This window comes from Nerophis lumbriciformis, linkage group LG02, assembly GCF_033978685.3.
Source record: "Nerophis lumbriciformis linkage group LG02, RoL_Nlum_v2.1, whole genome shotgun sequence".
Taxonomy (NCBI): Eukaryota; Metazoa; Chordata; class Actinopteri; order Syngnathiformes; family Syngnathidae; genus Nerophis; species Nerophis lumbriciformis.
This window is the reverse complement of record NC_084549.2, coordinates 13,841,929-13,867,500: the sequence shown is the minus strand read 5'-3', so window position 1 is coordinate 13,867,500 and position 25,572 is coordinate 13,841,929. Positions and strand designations below refer to the sequence as shown.

Genomic DNA, 25,572 nt, shown 5'->3' with positions numbered 1-25,572 from the left:
TAGTGTGTGAATGTGAGTGTGAATGTTGTCTGTCTATCTGTGTTGGCCCTGTGATGAGGTGGCGACTTGTCCAGGGTGTACCCCGCCTTCTGTCCAAATGCAGCTGAGATAGGCTCCAGCGACCCCAAAAGGGACAAGCGGTAGAAAATGGATGGATGGATTGTTGTTTTTAAGTCTGCAACAGAAAATATTTAAAGTACAACAATTTGCCTGAAATTTAAAACAAATATCCTTATAAAAACAGACAGACTTGAACTATTTGATACTAAAAAAATACAATTAAATAAACTCAATAAATACAAAATTGTGATTGATCAGCAACATTATCTCAGCAGCACAATATATACAACACTTTCAGCTGCTATACAAAAATGAACAAAACAATTTGTGCTGAATTTTTTTAAATCCAATTTAGAAAGTGAGGATTAATGGTTACAATGAGCATGTTTTGTCGTGGACAGCTTTTGGAAGCGGGGTTTGAAGCATAATACTGCATGATAAAGATAAAGCATGTTCCCCTAATTCTCCTAATTTGGCATGTGTGGTAACATATTGCGTCATTCATGGTTGTATTATTTTCTCAAAACCATTATTACTCTATTCAAACAGCTTTCTACTCTAACATTGTGCTATTTACAAGCAGGGGCGCCGAAAAGGGGGGGTGAAGGAGACGGATTCTAGGGGCCCATGATGGAGGGGGGCCCAGAAAGGCCCCTAATGATGATGAAATTATAATACAGAAAAAATAATGACACTGTGTTGGGGGCCCTGTAAAGATTCTTTTCATGGGGCCCAAAATCCCTAGCGGCGCCCCTGTTTACAAGTCTGTTAAAATGTAAAAAGCACTTATTCTTCTGTATCAGTAGTTGACATTACCGGTAGTTTTGGGCTTTTCAATACGCAACATTAATTTTGGGTGATACTACATGCTATTGATCAAATACCAAATAGTTACTGGGGCAGTATTAGTCATACCAATGCTGATACTTCACTTTTTTTAAGATCATTGAATGGTTACATTTTTTATCACAAATACAATTGGGCAAAAGCACAGGACATTACATTTTTCAATGATCTCCTTCTATTGGCTTTAATTTATTATCTATCCTTTCATTTTTGCCCTTAAAGTATTCCTGTGTCCAGTGCAAGTAACTATGTCCTGAGTTTGTAACCAAGAATAAAAATAACAAAATATTTTTTTATAAGAAAAATGATCTAACCACTGTAGTATTGACCATATACTTCGTATCCTTACTGTCAATATTTTGAACCATCTGTCCACCTCTTTTTGGTTTCAAGATCTCTATCTTAGCAGTTGGCATATCCTGATGTAGCATGTTTAGCTATTCCTCGTCCTCCAGCGATAATACTTGTAAGAAACGCAATATATTTGCCGCAATGGAGGCGAGGGTGGCTGACTTAGAATTGGCTTTGCACTGTGGAGGGATATTAGCTGCTAACAAGAATGTTCCAGTGTGTTGAAGACTCGTTTGTTTGCTTGTGGCTGTCAAATATAGGGGACACAGCTAGAATTTGTCATCAACATGCATTATCACGATATAACGATAGTATTAAAAGTAGAGATGTCCGATAATGGCTTTTTTGCCGATATCCGATATTCTGATATTGTCCAATTCTTAATTACCGATTCCGATATCAACCGATACCGATATATACAGTCGTGGAATTAACACATTATTATGCCTAATTTTGTTGTGATGCCCCGCTGGATGCATTAAACAATGTAACTTTACCATGAATTGATTAACGTGGACCCCGACTTAAACAAGTTGAAAAACTTACTCGGGTGTTACCATTTAGTGGTCAATTGTACGGAATATGTACTGTACTGTGCAATCTACTAATACAAGTTTCAATTAATCAATCAAAAACAATGTTTTCCAAAATAAGAGAACAACTTCAACTCCAGTTATGGAAAAAAGTGCCAACATGGCACTGCCATATTTATTATTGAAGTCACAAAATGCATTATTTTTTTTAACATGCCTCAAAACAGCAGGGGTTTGATAGTAGCGGGGGTGTATATTCTAGCGTCCCGGAAGAGTTAGTGCTGCAAGGGGTTCTGGGGATTTGTTCTGTTGTGTTTATGTTGTGTTACGGTGCGGATGTTCTCCCGAAATGTGTTTGTCATTCTTGTTTGGTGTGGGTTCACAGTGTGGCGCATACTTGTAACAGTGTTAAAGTGTGACCTGTATGGCTGTTGATCAAGTATGCATGGCATTCACTTATGTGTGTGTAAAAGCCGCATATATTATGTGACTGGGCCGGCACGCTGTTTTTTTATGGAGGAAAAGCGGACATGACGACAAGTTGTAGAGGACGCTAAAGGCAGTGCCTTTAAGGCACGCCCCCAATATTGTTGTCCGGGAGAAATTCGGGAGAATGGTTGCACCGGGAGATTTTCGGGAGGGGCACTGAAATTTAAGACTCTCCCGGGAAAATCGGGAGGGTTGGCAAGTATACCTTACGTCCGTGTTTTACCGGATATGTACCGCTCCGTACAGCGGCGTTTTAAAAAGTCATTAATTTTACTTTTTGAAACCGATACCAATAATTTCCGATATTACATTTTAAAGCATTTATCGGCTGATCGGACATCTCTAATTAAAAGTTTTGTCATTGACAAAATGTATACAATTTATATCGCACAATCCTAACTGGAATGTTGAGATTGACTCAGCGGCGCTTATGCTGATTTCCAGCAAGTATTGCAGTCCATTTTGCATAAATTTGACACACCCGACTCATTCATCGTTTATTATGTGTATGATTTTTGTGTGAGTGTAATACATGTTGATTTTTGTCATTTCCAGCTGTAAGCTGTATTTCACGAAAACTGCCCGAACCTGCTCCAAATAAGGAAGAAATGGAAGGTAAGAATGGTATCTGGATCCAGGAAACTATTGTACTTTACCTTGCTGATTATATTATACATACAAGGTGCAACTGTTCAATAGGAAAACAGGAGTTTAGAACATTTCAGAGACTGGGCTTCTTCCATACGGTTAATTGAAAAAAATATACATTTCAGTGGAACCTCGATTCTTCCACAGATCGATAACTTGTCATTGCAATTAAAAAGTACAACCAAATTGTCAGCACAGACCTGTTCAAGATTAGCGATACGTTACAGAGTAGACAGAACAGGAATGCTGATGGTCGCTGCTTGAGCAAACAGTGTTCCTAAATAGAAACGTGTGTACATTGAAGCAAATTTTCTTCAGAAGAATTAATTTAAGTATGAACAATGAGTTCAAGCATTGACAAAAGTCTATATTTCAGTAAAAATGTGTACACTTTGAAAACAAAATAAAGCACTATACAGTACAGCAAACAAACATTACAAAGGGATGATGGATCAACTTTCTATTTAATATCAAAGCCTAAACAACAACTAGCTAAATTGACAGTTTGCAGCCGACGTGCATGTGCGCGTAAACACACACACACACACACACACACACACACACACACACACACACACATTGGTTATCATTTGGAATGGGGACCAAGTTTTTGATCATCACTTGTGGGGGCCACCCTTTCTACAGGTTGTGGAGGCATAAAAAAATTTAGGTAAAATGGCCACTGCCCATTTAGCTCATACACGTCTTTAAATTTCTGGATTGATGAAGTAATGTGCTGATCATTCTTACTGGGGACCCTGGGAAAAAATAGTTAATATGGTTCATGGGGACCAAATTTAAATAATTTTGCATAATTCACACAAATTTGTACGTGACTACTGTGGACCATTTGTTAAAAAAAAAAAAAAGGTTCAAATTAAATATGACATGATCCTCAGAATACAGCACTACAGCTGTCCTCTTATAGGAAGTTTCACCACTTACGGTAAATGTACCAGCTACAGTCCGATGAGGGGGCTGCTATGCAAATGTCTCACACTCAAACTAACCAGTAAACATGTTTTATGGGCCAAAGCTTAAAGGGGAACATTATCACAATTTCAGAAGGGTTAAAACCATTAAAAATCAGTTCCCAGTGGCTTATTTTATTTTTTGAAGTTTTTTTCAAAATTTTACCCATCACGCAATATCCCTAAAAAAAGCTTCAAAGTGCCTGATTTTAACCATCGTTATATACACCCGTCCATTTTCCTGTGACGTCACACAGTGATGCCAACTCAAACAAACATGGTGCACCACTGGTGCAACTTCAATCCGTCCCTGTTCGTGTTGTTACACCCTCCGACAACACACCGACGAGGCATGATGTCTCCAAGGTACGGAAAACAGTTGAAAAAACGGAAAATAACAGAGCTGATTTGATTCGGTGTTTGTAATGTGTTTGAGAAAATGGCGGATTGCTTCCCGATGTGACGTCACGTTGTGACGTCATCGCTCCGAGAGCGAATAATAGAAAGGCGTTTAATTCGCCAAAATTCACCCATTTAGAGTTCGGAAATCGGTTAAAAAAAGATATGGTCTTTTTTTCTGCAACATCAAGGTATATATTGACGCTTACATAGGTCTGGTGATAATGTTCCCCTTTAAAAATCACTTAGGCATCTTCAGAATGGATCTGACTGTCATTTAAAAAGGTTTCCTTTTAGGGGACCTGTTTTTTTGTCCCCTTACCGTCAGAGGTCCCCTAAAGGTGACTGTAAACAGAGCGATGTCCCCATTAAGTAAGCATTGCCAGAACACACACACACACACACACACACACACACACACACACACACACACACACACACACACACACACACACACACAATGTCACTAGCACTATGGTGCACTCAGTTTGAAATCTCAAAATAACCAGGTCGCTACAATGATAAATAAATGATAAATGGGTTATACTTGTATAGCGCTTTTCTACCTTCAAGGTACACAAAGCGCTTTGACAGTATTACCACATTCACCCATTCACACACACATTCACACACTGATGGCGGGAGCTGCCATGCAAGGCGCTAACCAGCAGCCATCAGGAGCAAGGGGTGAAGTGTCTTGCCCAAGGACACAACGGACGTGACTAGGATGAATGTTAATGAAAAATAAACACTTACCTTGTTGGTTAATCTCTTGCTGTGCAGCCGAAGAAAGAGGGAGGAGGAGTCAGTGTCGACAACACTGTGGATAGTACCTGAACGTTTCAAACCAACACTGCTTTTTTTGACTGAATGCGGTGAAAAGGCTGAACAAACATTTTAAAAGCTCACAAAGTAGTAATTAGCACAGCAGCAAACAGCCCGGTTCTTCTGAGTGAATGCTCACAGAGATTTATAAGCCCTCCAACTATGAATGTGCTGCTTGGTACAATATGGCTGCAATGCAGGCATTTTGGATGAAAAATTCGAAAGCTCAGGAAATGTTCGTACAATATAGCATACTGGTATTTTTTTATTTGGTCTGTGACGTGTAAATTAAAAAGCTCATGTGCGTGTCCGTTAAATCGAGGTTCCACTGTGTATAGTACAAGATAAATATGTGTAATGCTTTTTTATTTGATATCTTTTAAATAACTACTGTACTATATTTTAAGTGTGTGTGTTTCAATGTACCATTGCTGTGCAGAGGAAGATGGGATGATGGATGCTACGCCAGTGTCTTCTGCTGCATCGCCTACAGAGGAGTTAACAGAGCTGGGAAAAACCCTGATGAAGGATGAGGTCACGCTTATGCCTTACATGTAAACACAAAAAAGAGAATATTCTTCGACCTTTAAAAGCTAAACTTTTTTTCTTCCTGACGCAGAACATCTACATGAGCCTGTTGTCCTTTTCCTTCACGTCGCTGTCATGGAAGGACGCCACATACTGTCACCGCACGGCTTCCATCATCTGCTGGACACTTCTGCGCCAGGTAACGCAGTCCTAAGACATACGTGTCCTACATTTGACATTTTTCTTTCAAAAGTGGCCCATCGCTCTTAGTAGAAATACTTAATAATAGCCACATTCACTTGGAAAAACGAATACCTCACCTTAAATAAAGGACTCCTTTTGCACAAACACCATTGATTTGATCATACAGGTATAATATTTGGTATTGTGGTCAATTTAAACATCAGTATTTTTAATTATGAACATACTATATGTATTACGAATGTCAAAAATTATTTGCATTAATCATGTATATACGCAGATTAATCACACAACTAATTTTGAGCGCACTTGCTCTTTTACCCTAAAGTGGATGGTTACCTGAAAGACGGCCCAGGTTGTTATACGGTCAGTCAATGCATACAATACAAAGACAAAATACATGCTGACTCGACTTAATATTAAACAAATATAAGCAAACAAATTACATGCATTCAAGTAAAACATTGAACACATTTTCCTGTATGACATTCTGACGATAAAATGCCATTTATGTCCAAGTATTTGGGTCTTTTATTAAAGTTAATTTAAATTATACAAGCTAGTAATAACCTGTGATTCATCTTGATTAATCCAATAAAAAGTAGGTGATTAATCTAATGTAAGAAAAAAAACATTTGACAACACCAATATCTATCTCTCTTTCTGTCTGTCTGTCTGTCTCCCTCTCTGTCTGTCTCCCTCTCTGTCTGTCTCCCTCTCTGTCTGTTTCTGTCTCTCTCTCTCTGTCTCTCTCTCTCTCTCTATGTCTCTCTCTCTCTCTCTATGTCTCTCTTTCTCTATGTCTCTCTCTCTCTCTATGTCTCTCTCTCTCTGTCTCTCTCTCTCTCTCTCTCTCTCTCTATCTCTCTCTCTCTGTCTCTCTCTCTCTGTCTCTCTCTCTCTATCTATATATGTCTCTGTCTCTGTCGCTCTCTCTCTATCCTCTCTATCTCTCTGTAAGTCTCTCTCTCTTTGTCTCTGTCTGTCTCTCTCTCTTTGTCTCTGTCTGTCTCTCTCTCTCTCTCTCTCTCTCTCTGTCTGTCTCTCTCTCTCTATCTATATATGTCTCTGTCTCTGTCGCTCTCTCTCTATCCTCTCTATCTCTCTGTCTGTCTCTGTCTCTCTCGCTCTGTCTCTCTCTCTTTGTCTCTGTCTGTCTCTCTGTCTTTGTCTCTGTCTGTCTCTCTCTCTCTCTCTCTCTCTCTCTCTCTCTCTCTCTCTCTTTGCCTCTCTCTGTCACTGTCTCTGTCTGTCTCTCTCTGTCTCTGTCTCTCTCTCTCTCCCCCTGTCTCTCTCTCTCTGTCTCTCTATATCCATCCATTTTCTACCGCTTGTCCCTTTATATACACATACATATAAGTATATATGTGTGTGTGTGTGTATATATATGTATATATCAAAACTTTTAAGTCTTTTTTAATAAGTTAAAAACATTTTTTATGATACAGTGAATAAAAACATCTCATAGTTGGATATTATTTCTATAAATAAAAGCCTCTCTAATAATAAAATGTATTTCATGGTACAAAAAATCACAATATTGACTTAAAAAATGTAATAAAATAAATAGTGTATATTGTTGAAATACTTTATATACAGTAAGTATATAAGATAATGATGCACTTAAAATCAATATAAAAGTAATGTATACAAATATAGGACTCATTGCTAATAAACATGTTGCAGGTAATCATAATCTACTGGTATGATGTAATACTGTAATATAATAAATAATGGTATATATTTTATCATGTATACTGTAATATATAACAATGCACAAACAAAGGCCTCCTCTAATAAGAGCATGTTACTTTATACAGTTGAGTTAATAAAAGGTTTCTGGCCACTATTAGAAACAAAATTAAAGTGCAATTTGTCAACCACAATAATAAACATGTTTTAAATGTCGGGCTAAAATTATTATTATTGTTGAAAGTGTTTTCTTCTCAGGTCTTCAATCCGCCTGTTTGCTATCTGTGCAGGTGATTGGACGCAACATTCTTCCCGAGGCAGTCTCTTGGTTCTACGTCAGTGTTCTCAAGGCCCTGCAGGTTCACGGGCAGCACGAGGTCTGCAGCGCCAGCCTCTCCCAGCTGGCAATGCACATCTACGACAACCTGGTGAGCCTCACACAGAGACATCTTTCTGCTGACTCTCCTCGACAACGCTCACGTCTTCCTCTCCCCATCTTCAGCGCCCTCGTTACGCCGAGCTGAGATTAGTGATGAACCAGATCCCCAACATTAACATGGACTTTATGGAGCTTTATGACCGCAGGCTGCTCGACCCCAATGCCCAAAAGGTGGCCGAGAAAAAGAGGAAAGACCAGTTCAAGAAGCTCATCGCAGGAACCGTTGGGGTAATGCCACACGACAGCCAGCAGGTGGCACTGTTGCCCCGGTGCTGTCACACTCAAGCATTCTTTCATTCTGTGCTTACTCTGCAGAGTGATTCAAGGGTTTGTTGGACAAATTGTATGGCAATCAGCAAAAAAAACAAAAATCTCTTCTCCTGCCAACAGAAAGCTCTGTGCCAGCAGTTCAAGAAAGAAGTCCATATCAAGAATCTTCCGTCGCTTTTTAAGAAGGCGAAGCCAGACACGGATGTGCTGAGCAGCGAGGAGATTTCGGGGATCGCGGCACTCTTGGACCCAGAGAAAAACTCCTTGTAAGTGAAGAGCAGCGACTTCATATCATGGGACTCAAGTGCTACTGAGGTGTGCCGTAACCAACATATCCGTCAACATTGCTTCATTCATTCTCGTTCTTCTTATTATTTTGATTATAACACTGCATCTTTCCATCTGGAGACTCAACCTCAAATCATATGCACATATGTTTTATTTTCAACGGGGAATAACATTCACACTAATTATAAATTAAGCTCCTGATTATATTTTGCATCAAAATCTTTGTTGAGGATGTACTCCTTCACTTAAAGCAGAGCAGTCCCGGGAAGGAAAGGGTGTGTCCATAAAAATGTGGATAGCCACTTTGATCAATACTAAGAGGCTCACACTAGTTATTTTGATATAAATTCTATTAAACTGGATGGACACTACTCTCAATGTGGATCATATGTTATTCGGGACATTTGCCATTAAAGCTATTTAACGGAACAAGATTTCAACGTCTTGTTAAAAAGTGGAAATAAGCTAAAGTTTTTAGTGTTGTGAGTGATGCAAAGTCCTGACTTTGGGTCAGATGAGTGAACAACCTGTAGAAAGCCCAAGTACTTTTTTAACTTCTGTTCTATATTTTCCATGTGCCTAAGTGTCATGGAAATAGACATGTGCTCTTAAAGGTGCAACGTTTATATTCCTTTATGGTCCAAGCAATTGTTTTTAGTTACCATGTTTGTTTACAAATCTAATTAAGTTTTTTTTCTTTCCGTAATGTAGATTTAGCCCTAAGTTTTTTTTCCTCTGCACATTTTGTGTTTTCTCTTCTTCATTGCATGCAGCAGGCAGCTTTGCATTTTAGATACTGTACCAAAAAAGGTCCCTCTGCCTCCTACAAACTTTCAAATTAGTTTTCAATAATATAGCCTCCACTGTCTCTGAAGATTGTCCACTTTTTGTTTAAAAAAAAAACACACAAACAACTTGTTCACGCTGACATTTTTAAGTGTAGTGCTGTTAGTAGTTTGCTTTTGAATAAAAGAAGTGATTTGTTAAAATGTCTCATGATTTTACTTCTCTTGTTGAAAAACTGTAAAGTGATGCATATATATTTTTGAAGTGCATTGTACAAAAATCAGATCGTTGGATAAAATGTCGTGGATACAGCCTATTTTAGAGGTGAATTTAAATACTGTATAATGCGTGAGGTTAACTATAAATGTTTTAGTATTTCTCCTTAAACATTGCTTTTTTTTAATGCACAGTATGTATATCATTTTAATATGAAGCCACTTAATGTGCTATTTGATTTTTTTAATTAGCTAGTCAGATAATACTCCAAATATTAGGGAGCACAAGTGAGCTATTTGCTTTTGGTAGCTACTGTAAAACACTGCAATGACAGCAATTTATTCACACACTAAAAAATCCATGAGTAGACAAATACAGAGTAAGCCACCTTTTACCAGGTAAATAATTATTGTCAAACAGTAAATGTTATTAAATACTCTTAATCTTTGGGGGCGCTAGTGAGCTTATGCTAGCTAACACAATGTATTCATATTTCCTGTAGAAACACTTTCTACTAGGGCTATGAATCTTTGGGTGTCCCACGATTCGATTCAATATCGATTCTTGGGGTCAAGATTCGATTCAAAATCGATTTTTTTTTTCAATTCAACACGATTCTCGATTCAAAAACGATTTTTTTTTCCCGATTCAAAACGATTCTCTATTCATTCAATACATAGGATTTCAGCAGGATCTACCCCAGTCTGCTGACAAGCAAGCAGAGTAGTAGATTTTTGTAAAAAGCTTTTATAATTGTAAAGGACAATGTTTTCTCAACTGATTGCAATAATGTAAATTTTTTTTAACTATTAAATGAACCAAAAAAATGACTTATTTTATCTTTGTGAAAATATTGGACACAGTGTGTTGTCAAGCTTATGAGATGCGATGCAAGTGTAAGCCACTGTGACACTATTCATTTTTTTAAATATATAAATGTCAAATGATAATGTCAATGAGGGATTTTTAATCACTGCTATGTTGAAATTGTAACTAATATTGATAATATTAATTTTTGTTTCGCTACTTTTGTTTTGTTCTGTGTCGTGTTTGTCTCCTCTCAATTGCTCTGTTTATTGCAGTTCTGAGTGTTGCTGGGTCGGGTTTGGTTTTGGGATTGGATTGCATTGTTATGGTATTGCTGTGTATTGTTTTGTTGGATTGAATAATTTAAAAAAAATTAATTAAATATAACAAAAAAATAAAAATCGATTTTTAAAAAATGAGAATCGATTCTGAATCGCACAACGTGAGAATCGCGATTTGAATCGATTTTCCCCCACACCCCTACTTTCTACTATAGTTTGACTTATCGTAGGTACTAAACCCCCCCCCCCCCCAAAAAAAAATTAGTTATTAAAAAAAAAAATGGTTGACTCTTGTCATGATTATTATTTTTCACACCAATGTGTGTCTATAAAAATATCTACTAAATGCCCTTCGACACCCACCTTCATTATGCCACGTCCAACCCACACTACCACTGCGCACTACAATGTTATTCTTATGTCTCTTCAGAAAGGATTCTCTAACTTTCACCAAAAAAAGTAGGAAAAAGTTTTGTGTGAGTAAAGGTTTGACTTGTACTTGTACGTTTTGTTTTATTATTCAACTGGAAACAAAACAAACGTTGCCTTATTTACGCCACGTTGTGCTACCTTGATGGCAACATAGCAACGTCGGTTGCTGGGCAACACGACATTTCCGGTCGCGCGGTCAGTTTCAACTTGAGTCACAAATGAGCTGATAGCAAACAGGTGAGTCTCTTTCAACATTTTTTTTTTAACCTTATATACACGCCTCCGCCGACATGGACCCACTTTGGAAACACGTCTGGTGGGTTCACACCATGTTCGTCTGGGCGTGTGTTTTGTATTTTGTGACTTTTGTTGGCAACAGTCGAGCCACGATGACCGGCCAGCCTCGCCAAGTTCCGGTTACGGACCTCGGAGTGGTGGCGGCGGCTCGTTTCGCCGTGTCAGAATTCAACAGAGTAAACCCAGAGGAGCACTTTTTCTACCGAATTTTCAATATAACGTCGGCCAAAGTTCAGGTAAAAAGTGTTGAGGTGAAGTCGTAACTGTTCAGGTGCTTATGGACGGTTTCTATGACGGGGTGGGCGTGGCTTTCCTCAAGCTAGCTTTTTATTATACAAACAAAACATTTGGTATTCGGTAGGCTAATTGAAAAACTACAGGACATCATTAAATTAGCACAGCACACACTATAACAATAATTGTAAAAATAGAAAATATGGCAGCACATTGGAGAAGAGTGGATATACACTATGCCAAAAGTATTCAGCCACTCATCCAAATGATCAGAATCAGGTGTCCTAATCACTTGGCCCGGCCACAGGTGTATAATAATAATAATAATAATAATAGATTTTTATTTGTAAAAAGCGCTTTACATTGAGCAAACAACTTCAAAGTGCTACAGTGAATTGAAAATCAATCAATCAATCCAATGTTTATTTATATAGCCCTGAATCACAAGTGTCTCAAAGGGCTGCACAAGCCACAACGACATCCTCGGTACAGAGCCCACATAAGGGCAAGGAAAAACTCACCCCAGTGGGACGTCGATGTGAATGACTATGAGAAACCTTGGAGAGGACCGCATATGTGGGTAAACCCCCCCCCACCCCCACCCCCACGCCCCCTCTCTCTAGGGGAGACCGAATGCAATGGATGTCGAGTGGGTCTGACATAATATTGTGAGAGTCTAGTCCATAGTGGATCCAACATAATAGTAAGAGTCCAGTCCATAGTGGGGCCAGCAGGACACCATCCCGAGCGGAGACGGGTCAGCAGCGCAGAGATGTTCCCAGCCGATGCACAGGCGAGCGGTCCACCCCGGGTCCCGACTCTGGACAGCCAGCACTTCATCCATGGCCACCGGACCTGTGCCCCCCCCCCCCCCCCTCCACAAGGAAGAGGGGAGCAGAGGAGAAAAGAAAAGAAACGGCAGATCAACTCGTCTAAAAGGGGGGTCTATTTAAAGGCTAGAGTATACAAATGAGTTTTAAGATGGAACTTAAATGCTTCTACTGAGGTAGCATCTCTAATTGTTACCGGGAGGGCATTCCATAGTACTGGAGCCCGAATAGAAAACGCTCTATAGCCCGCAGACTTTTTTGGGGCTCTGGGAATCACTAATAAGCCGGAGTTCTTTGAACGCAGATTTCTTGCCGGGACATATGGTACAATACAATCGACAAGATAGGACGGAGCTAGACCGTGTAGTATTTTATACGTAAGTAGTAAAACCTTAAAGTCACATCTTAAGTGCACAGGAAGCCAGTGCAGGTGAGCCAGTATAGGCGTAATATGATCAAACTTTCTTGTTCTTGTCAAAAGTCTAGCAGCTGCATTTTGTACCAATTGTAATCTTTTAATGCTAGACATAGGGAGACCCGAAAATAATACGTTACAGTAGTCGACACGAGACGTAACGAACGCATGAATAATGATCTCAGCGTCGCTAGTGGATAAAATAGAACGAATTTTAGCGATATTACGGAGATGAAAGAAGGCCGTTTTAGTAACACTCTTAATGTGTGATTCAAACGAGAGAGTTGGGTCGAAGATAATACCCAGATTCTTTACTGATTCGCCTTGTGTAATTGTTTGGTTGTCAAATGTTAAGGTGGTATTATTAAATAAATGTCGGTGTTTAGCAGGACCGATAATCAGCATTTCCGTTTTCTTGGCGTTGAGTTGCAAGAAGTTAGCGGACATCCATTGTTTAATTTCATTAAGACACTCCTCCAGCTGACTACAATCCGGCGTGTTGGTCAGCTTTAGGGGCATGTAGAGTTGGGTGTCATCAGCATAACAATGAAAGCTAACACCGTATTTGCGTATGATGTCACCTAGCGGCAGCATGTATATACTAAAGAGTGCAGGGCCAAGAACCGAACCCGGAGGAACTCCGCACGTTACCTTAACCTAGTCCGAGGTCACATTATTATGGGAGACGCACTGCATCCTGTCAGTAAGATAAGAGTTAAACCACGACAAGGCTAAGTCTGACATACCTAAAAAAAAAATAATAAAAAGATAATAAAAAAATTAAAAACTAGAACAGCCTAATAGCTAGAACTAGTATGCATATATCTATAAAAAGGCTTTTTTTTTTTTTTTTTTTTAAATAAGGGTTTTTAAGCCTTTTTTAAAAGCATCCACAGTCTGTGGTGCCCTCAGGTGGTCAGGGAGAGCATTCCACAGACTGGGAGCGGCGGAGCAGAAAGCCCGGTCTCCCATAGTTCGTTGCTTTGTCCTCGGAGGTTGGAGGAGGTTAGCCTGTCCGGAGCGGAGGTGTCGTGTGGAGGATTTGGGGGTGATTAGTTCTTTGAGGTAGAGGGTGGAATTTCCATGGAGGCACTGGTTGTTTTGTAGGGAGACTTTGTATTCAATCCTGAGTGGAACAGGAAGCCAGTGAAGGGATTTGAGGATTGGTGAGATATGGTCGTATTTCCGCACTCTCATCAGGATCCTAGCAGCACTGTTTTGTATGTATTGCAGTTTCTCGATGTTCTTGCTTGGGATCCCGACAAGAAGTGCGTTGCAGTAGTCGAGCCTGGAGGAGACAAAGGCGTATAAAATCAAGCACTTGGGCATGGAGACTGTTTCTACAAACATTTGTGAAAGAATGGGTCGTTCTCAGGATCTCAGTGATTTCCGGCGTGGAACTGTCATAGGATGCCACCTGTGCAACAAATCCAGTCGTGAAATTTCCTCGCTCCTAGATATTCCAAAGTCAACCGTCAGCTTTATTATAAGAAAATGGAAGAGTTTGGGAACAACAGCAACGTAGCCACAAAGTAGTAGGCCACGTAAACTGACAGAGAGTGGTCAGCGGATGCTGAAGCGCATAGTGCAAAGAGGTCGCCCACTTTCTGCACAGTCAGTTGCTACAGAGCTCCAAACTTCATGTGACCTTCCAATTAGCCCACGTTAAGTACACAGAGAGCTTAATGGAATGGGTTTCCATGGCTGAGCAGCTGCATCTTAAGCCATACATCACCAAGTCCAATGCAAAGCGTGGGATGCAGTGGTGTAAAGCACGTCGCCTCTGGAGTGATGAATCACACTTTTCCATCTGGCAATCTGATGGACCAGTCTGGGTTTGGAGGTTGCCAGGAGGACGGTATATTTCGGACTGCATTGTGCCGAGTGTGAAATTTGGTGGAGGAGGAATTATGGTGTGGGGTTGTTTTTCAGGAGTTGAGCTTGGCCCCTTAGTTCCAGTGAAAGGAACTTTTGAATGCTCCAGGATACCAAAACATTTTGGACAACTCTATGCTCCCAACCTTGTGGGAACAGTTTGGAGCGGGCCCCTTCCTCTTTCAACATGACTGTGCACCAGTGCACAAAGCAAAGTCCATAAAGACATGGATGACAGAGTCTGGTGTGGATGAACTTGACTGGCCTGCACAGAGTCTTGTCCTGAACCCGATAGAACACCTTTGGGATGAATTTGAACGGAGACTGAGAGCCAAGCATTCTCGACCAACATCCGTGTGTGACCTCACCAATGCGCTTTTGGAAGAATAATTGAACATTTCTATAAACACACTCCGCAACCTTGTGGACAGCCTTCCCAGAAGTGTTGAAGCTGTATTAGCTGCAAAAGGTGGACCGACATCATATTGAACCCTGTGGGTTAGGAATAGGATGGCAGTTCAAGTACATATGTGAGTCAAAGCAGGTGGCAAAATACTTTTGGCAATATAGTGTATGTGGAATTTGCTTGTTTTCTCCAGGTACCCATCAAAAACATGCATGTTGGTTATCTTGATACTTTTGGGTTGTTCATAGGTATGAATGTGATTGTAATAGGGGAGCTGCACTTTTTTAGAATTTGGCTTATCCACAATCCATATTTAAGACAAGAACACGTTTTCTTTTTTTAATGCATTCTAAATCATAAATAAACAGAACAAATCAGCTAACAATGGAGTCAATGGGACTTGCATTCTGCTTGTATAACACTCTAAATATACTCCAAAAACCTTCAACTTTTTATTTACATGTAAGTATATATGTAATGTAGGGCTGCAACAACTAATCGATTAAATCGATTAAAATCGATTATAAAAATAATTGGCGATTCATTTAGTCATCGATTCGTTGGATCTATGCTATGCTATGCACATGCGCAAAGGCAATTTTATTTATTTATTTACATTTTTTATAAACCTTTATTTATAAACTGCAACATGTACAGACAGCTGAGAAACAATAATCAAAATAGATAGAGATTAATTCCTGGGCCAGTGGTTGAATAGCACTTCTCTATAGCATCGTGCAGCGTTATGGAGTACCTGTAGCTTTGGTATGTGTCTCGTCGGTCAAGGGTTGATCCTCCGGCAATCCAAAACATGAATCCAAGTTATGCTAGTTCTACTTGAGTGTTTTGGAGAACTTGGAGTGAAAAGAAATGCAACATACAGGTTTTACACACTTATGGGTCCTTCTGCAACAATTGGGATGAGGTTTCTGGAGAATGATTTGATTTCCATAGTAGAAAAGGTAGTGTATGAACATCTTGTCTGAATGAAGTTGTATAGATAAATCATAGTAAATTAAAACCTGAAAGTTGTTCTTCTCTTTAGAGACTTTCAATGGTTTGCATATATTTTTCTTTCTTTGGGTCAAGGTAGGTTTTACTTTGAAGCATCTACTCTTATTAATAAATCAAAAAATCTTTATAAAGACATAATTATTTCTGAGTTGCAATCATTTCTAAAGCTAATACGGTTATCCTCATAGAATGAATCACACAAATGTTGATGTGTTGGTTAAATTTTAGTCTCTGAAAATCATTTATGCATTTTGTTTACAATCTAAGTACCACATTTTTCGGAGTATAAGTCGCACCGGAGTATAAGTCGCACCTGCCGAAAATGCATAATAAAGAAGGAAAAAAACAAATATAAGTCGCACTGGAGTATAAGTCGCATTTTTTGGGGAAATGTATTTGATAAAACCCAACACCAAGAATAGACATTTGAAAGGCAATTTAAAATAAATAAAGAATAGTGAACAACAGGCTGAATAAGTGTATGTTATATGAGGTATAAATAACCAACTGAGAACGTGTCTGGTATGTTAACGTAACATATTATGGTAAGAGTCATTCAAATAACTATAACATATAGAACATGCTATACGTTTACCAAACAATCTGTCACTCCTAATCGCTAAATCCCATGAAATCTTATACGTCTAGTCTCTTACGTGAATTAGCTAAATAATATTATTTGATATTTTACGGTAATGTGTTAATAATTTCACACATAAGTCGCTCCTGAGTATAAGTCGCACCCCCGGCCAAACTATGAAAAAAACTGCGACTTATAGTCCGAAAAATACGGTACTTCTTTCACGTCAGTAAGTTCTGGGTAAACAATGCATCATGTCAACATTTGTACTTCAGTGAATTCTTTCAGCGTATCTTTTATTCTTTTCATAACTCATTCCTTTTGCCGGCAGGTGGTGGTTGGTTTGAAGTACTTCCTGGATGTGGAGCTGGTCCGCACGGTGGTCTGCACAAACATGCCCCAAACTTGTCCTTACCACTTTTTAATCAAGGCAAGTTTGACCTAAAATGTTGCAACCGAGTCAAGGCGAGTTTAATTGTGCACATGTCTTTTTATTAATGTGATTTAATTACAGGGGCTTCAGTGCAACTTCATTGTTACAGAAATCCCCTGGCAAGGTTCTTACGTGCTTTCTCAAACCAAGTGTCAACCTCTAACTTCTTGATTACTGCTTTTTAAAGTAAAGTCATCACTGAGCTGTGTGTGTGTGTGTGTTCATATAAAGCTGTCAAGGAGTCTGAAATATAATGCCTATATGAGCAGTACTTAACTGCAAGTCTAAAAATCTACTGAGTGGAAGAAAATAGGTGAATTAAAATGTATACAATTTAAATTATCGGGTGCATTTATACTGTCTACTGTAACAGAAACTATGTAAAATGTAGTGAGGTGCAGAGGTTTTAACAGTGTGGGACAATGGGCTTCCCCTTAAATATAAATGCATTTTAATGTGTATTCTCGTTATTACACAATTACATTTTTTCACATAGAAATTTGATGGATAACTCGCTTTGAAATCATAAGTCAGGGTGACAAGCAAATCTTAAAGTATTTTCATTTGACTGAAAATGTTTTGAAATCTGTTAATTTTGTGCATATACAGATAATATTTAAGACATGCAATTGAGGAAAAAAACGGTGACGTGATTTTTATGAAGCGCATAATTTACAGGCTTTCGCTGGCCACACCTTGAGTTTGACACATGTGCCTTACTGTAGACACTGTAAGAACTAAAAAAATTAGGGATGTCCGATAATATCGGACTGCGGATATTATCGGCTGATAAATGCTTTAAAAATGTAATATCGGAAATGATCGGTGTCTGTTTCAAAAAGTAAAATGTATGACTTTTTAAAACGCCGCTGTGTACACGGACGTAGGGAGGAGTACAGAGCGCCAATAAACCTTAAAGGCACTGCCTTTGCGTGCCGGTCCAATCACATAATATCTACGGATTTTCACACACACAAATGAATGCAAAGCATACTTGGTCAACAGCCATACAGGTCACACTGAGGGTGGCCGTATAAACAACTTTAACACTGTTACAAATATGCGCCACACTGTGAACCCACACCAAACAAGAATGACAAACACATTTCGGGAGAACATTCGCACCGTAACACAACATAAACACAACAGAACAAATCCCCAGAACCCCTTGCAGCACTAACTCTTCCGGGACGCTACAATATACACCCCCGCTACTGCCTACCCCCCACCTCAACCCCACCCGCCCCCAAACCCGCCCACCTTAACCTCTTCATGCTCTCTCAGGGAGACCATGTCCCAAATAAAAAAATATTTTTCTTTTTCTGAAGCTGCTGCACCTCCATAGGAAGGCTTTGAAAACCACTGCTTCAAAAGAAAACTTAAGTTGAAGTCCAGCTTTACTAAAATGACTTTAATAAGTACAAATGCACAAAACTACGTCATTACAGCAAGGCCAGTAAATGTAATTATTAGTGCGGTCAAATATCAATTACAGTTGATTTTGACTAAACACAGGTTATTACTTTCTTGCATAATTTAAATAAACTTAAAGAGCCTGATATTTTGACACAAGTGCAATTTTATTGTCAGAATGTCATTCAGGAACATTTAACATCTTATTTTAGCACAATATTTGTTGAAAACTTTAGTAACAATTGTATCTAGAGTACAGTGACGTGCGGTGAGGTTGATGGCTGGTGAGGCACTGACTTCATCACAGTCAGATTTACAAACATATGAACCCTAAAGAGTATCTTATTCACCATTTGATTGGCAGCAGTTAACGGGTTATGTTTAAAAGCTCATACCAGCATTCTTCCCTGCTTGGCACTCAGCATCAAGGGTTGGAATTGGGGGTTATTAAATCACCAAAAATTATTCCAGGGCGCGGCGCTGCTGCTGCCCACTGCTCCCCTCACGTCCCAGGGGGTGATCAAGGGGATGGGTCAAATGCAGAGGACAAATTTCATTACACCTAGCGTGTGTGTGACAATCATTGGTACTTTAACTTAACTTTAACTTTACACATACAAACTGAAGCACACAAAAAAGCACATTTAATTAAAAAAAACGTTATTATGGTCTTACCTTTACTTATAAAATAAGTCCATGAGCCGCTGTTGTGCTGGATTAATGCACCCCCTGACGAGAGTGTTATATCAACTAAAGCCCTCACTTCAACTTTCCACGTGCAAGATTGAATCTATTGAAAAAAGTGTAACCGAGGGTTTATAAACGTCGCCTATACTGTATGAAACTACAAAATAACAAACACGGAGGCTCCAGTTTACACAAGGACCACTTTATTTACCTTCTTTCAAAAACTTCCGCTCCACTCCAACGTGTCATCACTTCCGCTCTTAGCGCCTTCAAAATAAGAGCTCAAGGCATATACTGTATAACAGCGCATAACAGGAACTTAACATCACAAAGAGGAAAGCCCATAAAAATAGGTTACAAAAGTTATTTAATAAGAAGCCAAAAAGTGCAAAAACAATAATGTTTGTGTTGGAGGAGTTGTGAATTAGGTACACCTGCAGTCTGCAGGTGTACCTAATGTTGTGGCCCTGCAGTCATTCACAACTCCTCCAACACGAACATTATTGTTTTTGCACTTTTTGGCTTCTTATGAAATAACTTTTTTAAATAGATTCAATCTTGCACGTGGAAAGTTTAAGTGTGGGCTTTGGTTGATATAACACTCCCGTCAGGGGTTGCCGTGCATTTTACGGCGGGGGTGCAGGAGGCGAGCCTCAGCCAGTGCGTCTTTTGCAGCCGTTTTATGATCGCTCGGCACAAGAAATACGTTACGAACATACAGTTGTTGACAAAATACACTGTACATTATATACCTCAGCTAACTAAACTATGGAAATGTATAATATAATTCATATAGCAATACGGTCTCACTGCACAGCAGACCAGCAGTTAGCCGAGTCCGCAATTCATGGTGAGGCACAACGCAGTGACGTGCCTCAACTGGCTGCTGTTCACCGCACCGTCTCTTCTCAGTATTTGAACGGCAAATGTGAAAATTCAGCGATTTTAAATAAAAATTATCTAAAACGGGTGAAGTTAAATGGAAAATAACGTTATAGTATAATCACTGGATACATATAACAATTTAATAAAAAAGTTTTCTTTTTACATTTTTTTTCTTTCCATGATGGCAGGTGAGGCCCTGCCTCACCTGCCTCTAGTGACTGCACGTCACTGCTAGAGTATCATTGAGGTTGATTTTGATGTGTAATCTGCCAGTGAGCACACTAGTCTCCCCACTCATTGACCTGATCACCGACCATATAACAGCCCATGTCACCTTTCAGGTAACCATCTGTTGTCAAGGCAGTTCTTCTCAAATAGCGGGGCAGGCCCAGGAGAACATGCTTTATCAATATCATGCAGTATCACGCTTCAAACCTTCCTTTGCAAAGCTGTGCACTACAAAGCGTCCTCATTTTAGCCATTATCCTGACTTCCAAATTCTGACTAAAAAACCAAAATCAGCACAAATTGTTACATTTTTGTTCTGTAGGTTAAAGTTTTTCGTATATTATGCTGCTTTGGTAATATTGCCTATCAATATGAATTTATTATTGAGTTTATTCAATTACAATTTGTCAGTATCAAATGGTTGAAGTCTGTCAAAAATGTTCATAGTCTAAATAAGGATTTAATTTTTTTAATATTTCATTCAAATGGATGCAATTTAAATGTTTCCTGTTTCAGACTAAAAACAGTGTTAGTTATTCTTTGTTGTAAGTTGCTCTCTTAAATGTTTAAAAGGATTAGGCATGTCCCGATCCAGGTTTTTGCACTTCCGATCCGATACCGATATTGTTTTTGCATTTCCGATCCGATACCGATACTGACCGATACCGACCGATACTGGCCTATCCGAGCATGTATTAAAGTTTAAAGTTATTTAGCCTACTTAGTTGTCAGAATCATGTTGAAAAGGGTTTTAGTACTCTTGATAACAACTAGCCAGCTGAATTAGGGGAGTTTGATTAATACACAATGGTTGGTAACAAGAAACTGACCTGTTTATTCAAGGATAAACACAAAATAGACAAAATTATACATGACAAACAGAAATGGCATCATTGAACTAGGGCTGGGCGATATGGCCTTTTTTTAATATTGCGATATTTTAAGGCCATATTGCGATACACAATATATATCTCGATATTTTGCCTTAGCCTTGAATGAACACTTGATGCATATAATCACAGCAGTATGATGATTCTATGTGTTTTGATTGATTGATTGAGACTTTTATTAGTAGGTTGCACAGTGAAGTACATATTCCGTACAATTGACCACTAAATGGTAACACCCCAATAAGTTTTTCAACTTGTTTAAGTCGGGGTCCACTTAAATTGATTCATGATACAGATATATACCATCAGATATATACTATCATCATAATACAGTCATCACACAAGATAGTCACATTGAATTATTTACATTATTTATAGTCCAGGGTGTGGAGGGGGGCGCCGGATGTAAGTGTCAAAAAGACAGCCAAAAGAGTTTGATATGAGAATAAATCTAAAGTTAAAATATAGGGTAGAAATGCACCCATTTGCAGGAAATGTAGTCTTGATTTTCAAAATTTTCTTTCAAGGCTTGCATGTCTACATTAAAACGTTCTTCTTCATACTTCATACTGCATTAATATATGCTACTTTTAAACTTTCATGCAGAGAAGGAAATCACAACTAAAAAAATCACAAATTTTTTCATACGGTGTTGATGTGGACATTTTTGCCTCAGCATTTTGATGGTGTGGACGTGTGGCACCGAATGGAGATAAGCGTCTCGACAGACGTCACAATATTTGAACAATGATGACGAAAACTGTTTTCTCTGTCGTGTCGGTGTGTTGAAAATTGTTATGCGCTTATTTTTTTATTAGATTTTGTGCGTGGCATAGATTTGCTATGCGCAGAGGACGCTTAAACAGTGCGCAATTGCACAGGCGAGCACCTTAGAGGGAGCGTTGCTCGCACGGCTGCGCTAGCATCACAGCTAATGTTAGCCATGCTGCTACCTCTCTGCTCGGGGAGGACGTATACGTATGTGACGTATGACGTGACGTATGACGTGACAGTATGTGACGTGTGTAAGAAGGTGCGCTGCTGTCTGTGAGAGGGAGACACAGGAAAGAGTGAGAAGAGCCTGTCGTGTAATGCCAGCAGCTAAAAGCAACTGCTGAGAATTCACAGACATGTGGATGTGTTGAAAGTGTGCTGGAAAATGCGGAACGGAAATTACGGAGCAGCAGAAAAGTGGAATGTATTATTTAAATTGGTGCGTTGGAAAACACGGACCGGAGTTTTTTTTTAAACTGGATCTGGATCGGCATTTTCCCATGCCTTGCCGATACGCAATTTTTGGCAAATATCGGCAGCCGATCCGATCCAAATATCGGATCGGGACATCCCTAAAAAGGATACAATGTTACGCAGAGGTGTACTTTTAACAATTTTATAGACAAATGATACTATTTGTAGTCGAGGCGGAGAGAGGGGGGCCACAAAATGTTTTCTTCTTCCTAGGGTTGGGTCTAACTGAAAATAAGCGAGAAGCACTGTGTTAACATAAAGGAGTACAGTATGTGTGCTCAAAATAAATTGCATGGTTAATCTGTAACAAATGAAAAAATGGATTTACATATAAACATAGACACACACACACACAACCAGTCATACAATTTAGAACACCCTGAGCCAAAGCGTCAATAGTGGCGTTATTTCAACTAAATTGTTGGTTGATTTTGATGTGTAATCTGCCAGTGAGCACACTAGTCTCCCCACTCATTGACCTGATCACCGACCATATAACAGCCCATGTCGCCTTTCAGGTAACCATCTGTTGTCAAGGCAGTTCTTCTCAAATAGCGGGGCAGGCCCAGGAGAACATGCTTTATCAATATCATGCAGTATCACGCTTCAAACCTTCCTTTGCAAAGCTGTGCACTACAAAGCGTCCTCATTTTAGCCATTATCCTGAATTCCTCATTCTGACTAAAATACTCAAATCAGCACAAATTGTTACATTTTTGTTTTGTAGGTTAAAGTTTTTCGTATATTATGCTGCTGTGATAATATTGCCTATCAATATAAATGTATTATTGAGTTTATTAAATTTCAATTTGTCAGTATCAAATGGTTGAAGTCGGTCAAAAATGTTCATAGTCTAAATAAGGATTTATTTATTTAAATATTTCATTCAAATTGATGCACTTTAAATGTTTTCAGTGTTAGTTATTCTTTGTTGTAAGTTGCTCTCTTAAATGTTTAAAAGGATACAATGTTACGCAGAGGTGTACTTTTAACAATTTTATAGACAAATGATACTATTTGTAGTCGAGGCGGAGAGAGGGGGGCCACAAAATGTTTTCTTCTTCTTAGGGTTGGGTCTAACAGAAAATAAGCGAGAAGCACTGTGTTAAGGTAAAGGAGTACAGTATGTGTGTTCAAAATAAATTGCATGGTTAATCTGTAACAAATGAAAAAATTGATTTACATATAAACATAGACACACACACACAACCAGTCATAAATTTTAGAACACCCTGAGCCAAAGCGTCAATAGTGGCGTTATTTCAACTAAATTGTTCTGAGGGCCACGTTTCCATAGAAGAAGAATAGAATGGACTTTATTGTCATTTTATTCGCATATAACGAGATTAAGGATTCCAACTTAAGGTGCGGTAGTGGAAACAAATATGGAATAAAAATAAATCACACAAGAATTAATAAAGATAAAAAATAAGAATTGAGTACCGGAGTAATAATAAATGATAAATGGGTTGTACTTGTATAGCGCTTTTCTACCTTCAAGGTACTCAAAGCGCTTTGACACTACTTCCACATTTACCCATTCACACACACATTCACACACTGATGGAGAGAGCTGCCATGCAAGGCGCTAACCAGCACCCATCAGGAGCAAGGGTGAAGTGTCTTGCTCAGGACACAACGGACATGACGAGGTTGGTACTAGGTGGGGATTGAACCAGGGACCCTCGGGTCGCGCACGGCCACTCTTCCACTACGCCACGCCGTCCTGTTATAAAGTAATAACAATCAGTGTCGGACGTATTGCACTCGAAGGGTAATATTGCACAGTAGGGTATTAGGGTAGGATATTGTATAGGGGTGAATTATTTATTACAAGTTTGAGCTCAGGACCGGGGTGCCGGACTTCTCCCATCACTATTAGTCTTATTTTTTTTTTATTTTGGAGAAAAAGCGTCCTCTGCAGTAGACATTTGATTTGGTTCTATGTTGTCAGAGGAGCGCTATGCTGTTTTTTTAGAGCGCTTATAGTCAAAGATCATCTCCATGACAGCCTTCTAGTGCAAAGGTGTCCAAACTTTTTCCCCTGAGGGCCGCAAACCGGAAAATCGTGAGATTTGGGGGCCAAATTTTTTTAATTTCATTTTCAAAGCAAATACGATATGTTTTTTTTTTTAAGGCAAAAATATATTTGTCAGCTTTGTTTTTATTAGAGGTGCACTATAAATATCAGACTTATAATTAACGTGTTAATATGAGGAAATATGACATACAAATAAACTCATACTCATGAGTTCTATACATGATTAATACGATATTTTTTTTGTGGTAAATCACATTAGTTAACTGTTATTTTTGACCTCCCTATTAATAATGCTTTACAACTGTGTTTTCAACCTTTTTTGAGCCAAGGCACATTTTGTTCATAAAAAAAAATACGGAGGCACACCACCAGCAGAAAAGGTTAAAAAATGAAACTCCACCAGGTTGTCGTGCCTTATTTTGAGTTTGTTGTTGTTTCCTGTGTGTAGTGCTTTAGTTCCTGTCTTGGTGTTCTCCTGTAGCAGCTTCTCGCCTTCCTTTGAGTGCTATTGCCCGCACCTGCTTTGTTTTCGCAATCAAGTCTATTTAAGTTGTGCGTACGCTATCCTTCTTTGTGGGGACATTGTTGATTGTCATGTCATGTACGGATGTGCTTTGTGGACGCCGTCTTTGCTCCACACGCTGTAAGTTTTTGCTGTCGTCCAGCATTCTGTTTTTGTTGACTTTGTAGCCAGTTCAGTTTTACTTTTGTTTTACATAGCCATCACTATGCTTCAGTGCCTTTTCCTAGCGGGACTTGCCTTTTGTTAATTTTTGGTTTAAGCGTTACATACCTTTTTTACCTGCACGCTGTCTCCCGCTGTGCTCTGCATATTGGGATCACGACAAACCATCCTCGACGTGTTCCGACTTCTACAAAGCAATGAACTACCTGCTGCCACCTACTGATATGGAGTATTACAAGATTACCCAGTCATTATTGATTTGCAAAAAATATTTTTGGGACCAATTAGGTGAAGTTTCATAATTTCCCATGGCACACCAGACGATATCTCACGGCACACTAGTTGAAAA

The 25,572-nt window shown here is 39.1% G+C and overlaps 2 protein-coding genes across 3 annotated transcripts in view; both read left to right on the top strand.

Annotated features, from left to right (window-relative positions):
• xpo5 (exportin 5) overlaps positions 1-9,541 on the top strand; it is a 49,266-nt gene extending 39,725 nt beyond the window's left edge. The window contains exons 28-33 of the mRNA XM_061940585.1: positions 2,835-2,894; positions 5,562-5,656; positions 5,742-5,849; positions 7,834-7,971; positions 8,046-8,210; positions 8,373-9,541. Coding sequence (XP_061796569.1) covers positions 2,835-2,894; positions 5,562-5,656; positions 5,742-5,849; positions 7,834-7,971; positions 8,046-8,210; positions 8,373-8,522 — 716 coding nt within the window. The 3' untranslated portion in view covers positions 8,523-9,541. The remainder of the gene's footprint in view (positions 1-2,834; positions 2,895-5,561; positions 5,657-5,741; positions 5,850-7,833; positions 7,972-8,045; positions 8,211-8,372) is intronic.
• A 1,771-nt stretch (positions 9,542-11,312) lies between these two features.
• The window catches only part of LOC133587874 (cystatin-like), a 51,133-nt gene continuing 36,873 nt past the window's right edge, over positions 11,313-25,572 (top strand). The window contains exons 1-3 of one of the 2 annotated variants that reach the window (XM_061940399.1): positions 11,314-11,595; positions 17,045-17,143; positions 17,228-17,354. In XM_061940399.1, the coding sequence (XP_061796383.1) occupies positions 11,353-11,595; positions 17,045-17,143; positions 17,228-17,317 (432 nt within the window). In that variant the 5' untranslated portion in view covers positions 11,314-11,352 and the 3' untranslated portion in view covers positions 17,318-17,354. Of the gene's footprint in view, positions 11,596-17,044; positions 17,144-17,227; positions 17,355-25,572 lie in introns of those variants that run through there. The other variant, XM_072915546.1, reaches the window with a different exon arrangement.